Below are 2,384 nucleotides of genomic sequence, written 5' to 3'. Positions count from 1 at the left end.
CTTTGCTTCTTTTCCTTCTCAGCTAACAACTTCCACCGGCTCTTTGTGAGGTAGGGTTTGTTTCTCCTCTTGTTCTATTATCCTTAACAAATCAGGAGATAGGTTACAATTTTGGTCATCTTCAAAATCCTCAGTGTCCTCTATACACAAATCTTGCTCGAAAAGAGTTTCTGAGTCAGTGGCAACGTTGCTCATATCATTGATATCTAGAGACCTGTTATGGATGAAGAAAGAAATCCAAAAAACAAAAGAATCTAAGAATATTTGATTTGTGTGGTATGATTATGAATGAAATAGAAAGAATAAAAGAATTTTGCTCAAGATGATACACAAAAATACATTTTTAATTGAAATAACGATATTTGGACCTGTGCCTATTTCATAAAAGGATTCTTATTGCCCCTAGGCTTAGAGTAATAAGCTTGTTTTGAACATTACTCTGAGTTAATTCTGAAAGTTACAGGGATCTCCTCTGCGGTCCAATTGTTCAAAACACTTCCAGGGATGTAAGGGCAAATTCCAGATAAATTCTCTTCTTCAGTTCTTTCTTCGGAGATGGCGTTAATGCTCAAACTTCCCAACATTTCTTCTGCCACTTTCTTCATTGTCATTTCCTGTTTGGGGTGGATAGTTCCTCCGGACACAAATTTTCAAGATAAATGAGGAAAGGTCATTGGTTCCCACTTGACCTCCTTACTGTGCAGACGCGCTCTTCTTCTCTCTTGCTTTTTCTCCAGCTCTTTCTTCTTTTGCTTCGCATCTGGCTTAAATTCTAAGCCAAAGCGATCCTTCCCTGGAGGCATCTTCCAAGTCCTCTCCCTGGCAGGGCTCCTTTCTCGACTGTCAATTGCAGGCCCATCCTCGTAGTTTTGAATATTTTGGGCATTGGGATCTTGTTCCTTTTGACAATGAATGTAGCATTGACAAATTCTAGCGATCGAAAGGAAAATTCTATTGCCTCATTGTCCGTACCCACGTACGGTGCGTCACTGGTAACGAATGTAATGATGTCTTCCTCCGTGTTTATTGTTACCAATCTACCCTCAGTTACCAACTTTAATTTTTGGTGTAGTGACGATGGCACTACTCCCGCTGAGTGGATCCACGACCTTCCCAACAGGAAGTTGTACGATGGCTTGATGTCCATTACCAGGAAGTCCACATCATATGTATTTGGGCCAATCAAGAAAGGTATCTCAATTTTTACCATCACTTTTCTTTCAGTACCGTCGAATGCTCTCACTATGTTTTGACATGTCTTTATATGAGAGCTATCCGCTGCCAACCTATTTAATGTGGACAAAGGTAGGACATTCAACGCTGATCCATTATCAATTAGTACCCCCAGCAGTGTATGCCCTTTGCAACGAGTGGTGATATGCAAGGCCTTTGTAGATCCCATACCTCCCGGGGGTATTTCATCATCATTAAAGAAAATAAAATTATCAGAGCTAATGTTATTGACCAAACGATCGAGCTTGTTGACAGAGATATCATCCGCAACGTATGTTTTATTTAAAACTTTCATCAATGCACTGCGGTGAGTCTTTGAGCTCAAGAGCAAGGCTAGTACCGATATGCGAGCTGGCTGTTTGTGCAATTGCTCCACAACGCTGTACTCATTGTGCTTCAGGAACTTTAAGAATTCCTTAGCCTCTTTTTCAGTTACAAGCTCATTGACAGGTGATTCCGATCTAGTTGTCTTCTCCCTTCTTTGTTCAACAACCACGGATTTTTCTTTAGCTGGTTCCACCTTCGTGTTCGGGGTATAACGCCTTCCACTGCGTGTATAGAAACCTTCATCTTGACCTTTCTCTGAAGTGCCAGCTGGGTTCTCCCTTCTCGGGGTTGTCACGTTGCAGTCATAGTTCCAAGGCACCCTCTTGCTATCTTTATAAGAGAAAGCAACGGGCTTCTGGATTATGAATTTTGGTACAATTGGTACTCCGACTTTACTGACTCTTGGTCGGGATATAATTAAGACCGGGTGACTGACCCCATGGACTTTGTTGGTTGGCCCTTGCTCTGACGTGCACACATCTTCTCCCTTCGGGCGCTCGGTATACTCAAAGAATTCAATCTCCTTATTTTCCATCAGTTCTTGTACCAGCATCCTGTATTTATTGCACTCTTAGATCTCATGACCCTCTTCGTTGTGAAATTCGCAGTAGTACTTTGCTCCTTCGGGCTTCTCCCCTAAATCTTGAGTGACTAAACCTTATTCTATCATCTTCTTCCAAACCCATGTCAACGAAGTCTTCACCTCTGCTACATCTATCTTAGTTCTCTTCCTTCCATTTTCAATTATCGCGTTTACCGTTTTGTCTGAATGATTGGGCAACGGATTCCCTGCCACATTAGGTCCTGTGAGATCATCGAACTTT

The 2,384-nt window shown here is 41.8% G+C and overlaps 1 protein-coding gene across 1 annotated transcript; it reads right to left on the bottom strand.

Moving 5' to 3' along the window:
- Window positions 1-434: 434 nt before the first annotated feature.
- On the bottom strand, window positions 435-2,113 carry LOC108478017 (uncharacterized). The gene is made up of 3 exons (XM_017780458.1): window positions 959-2,113; window positions 698-899; window positions 435-634 (listed from the first exon to the last, which is right to left on the bottom strand). The coding sequence occupies exons 1-3, from the start codon at window positions 2,111-2,113 to the stop codon at window positions 435-437; spliced, it is 1,557 nt and encodes a 518-aa protein (XP_017635947.1).
- Window positions 2,114-2,384: the final 271 nt, after the last annotated feature.

This window comes from Gossypium arboreum, chromosome 12, assembly GCF_025698485.1.
Source record: "Gossypium arboreum isolate Shixiya-1 chromosome 12, ASM2569848v2, whole genome shotgun sequence".
NCBI lineage: Eukaryota > Viridiplantae > Streptophyta > Magnoliopsida > Malvales > Malvaceae > Gossypium > Gossypium arboreum.
The sequence above is the reverse complement of the archived record's forward strand: the minus strand, read 5'-3'. Positions and strand labels throughout refer to the sequence as shown.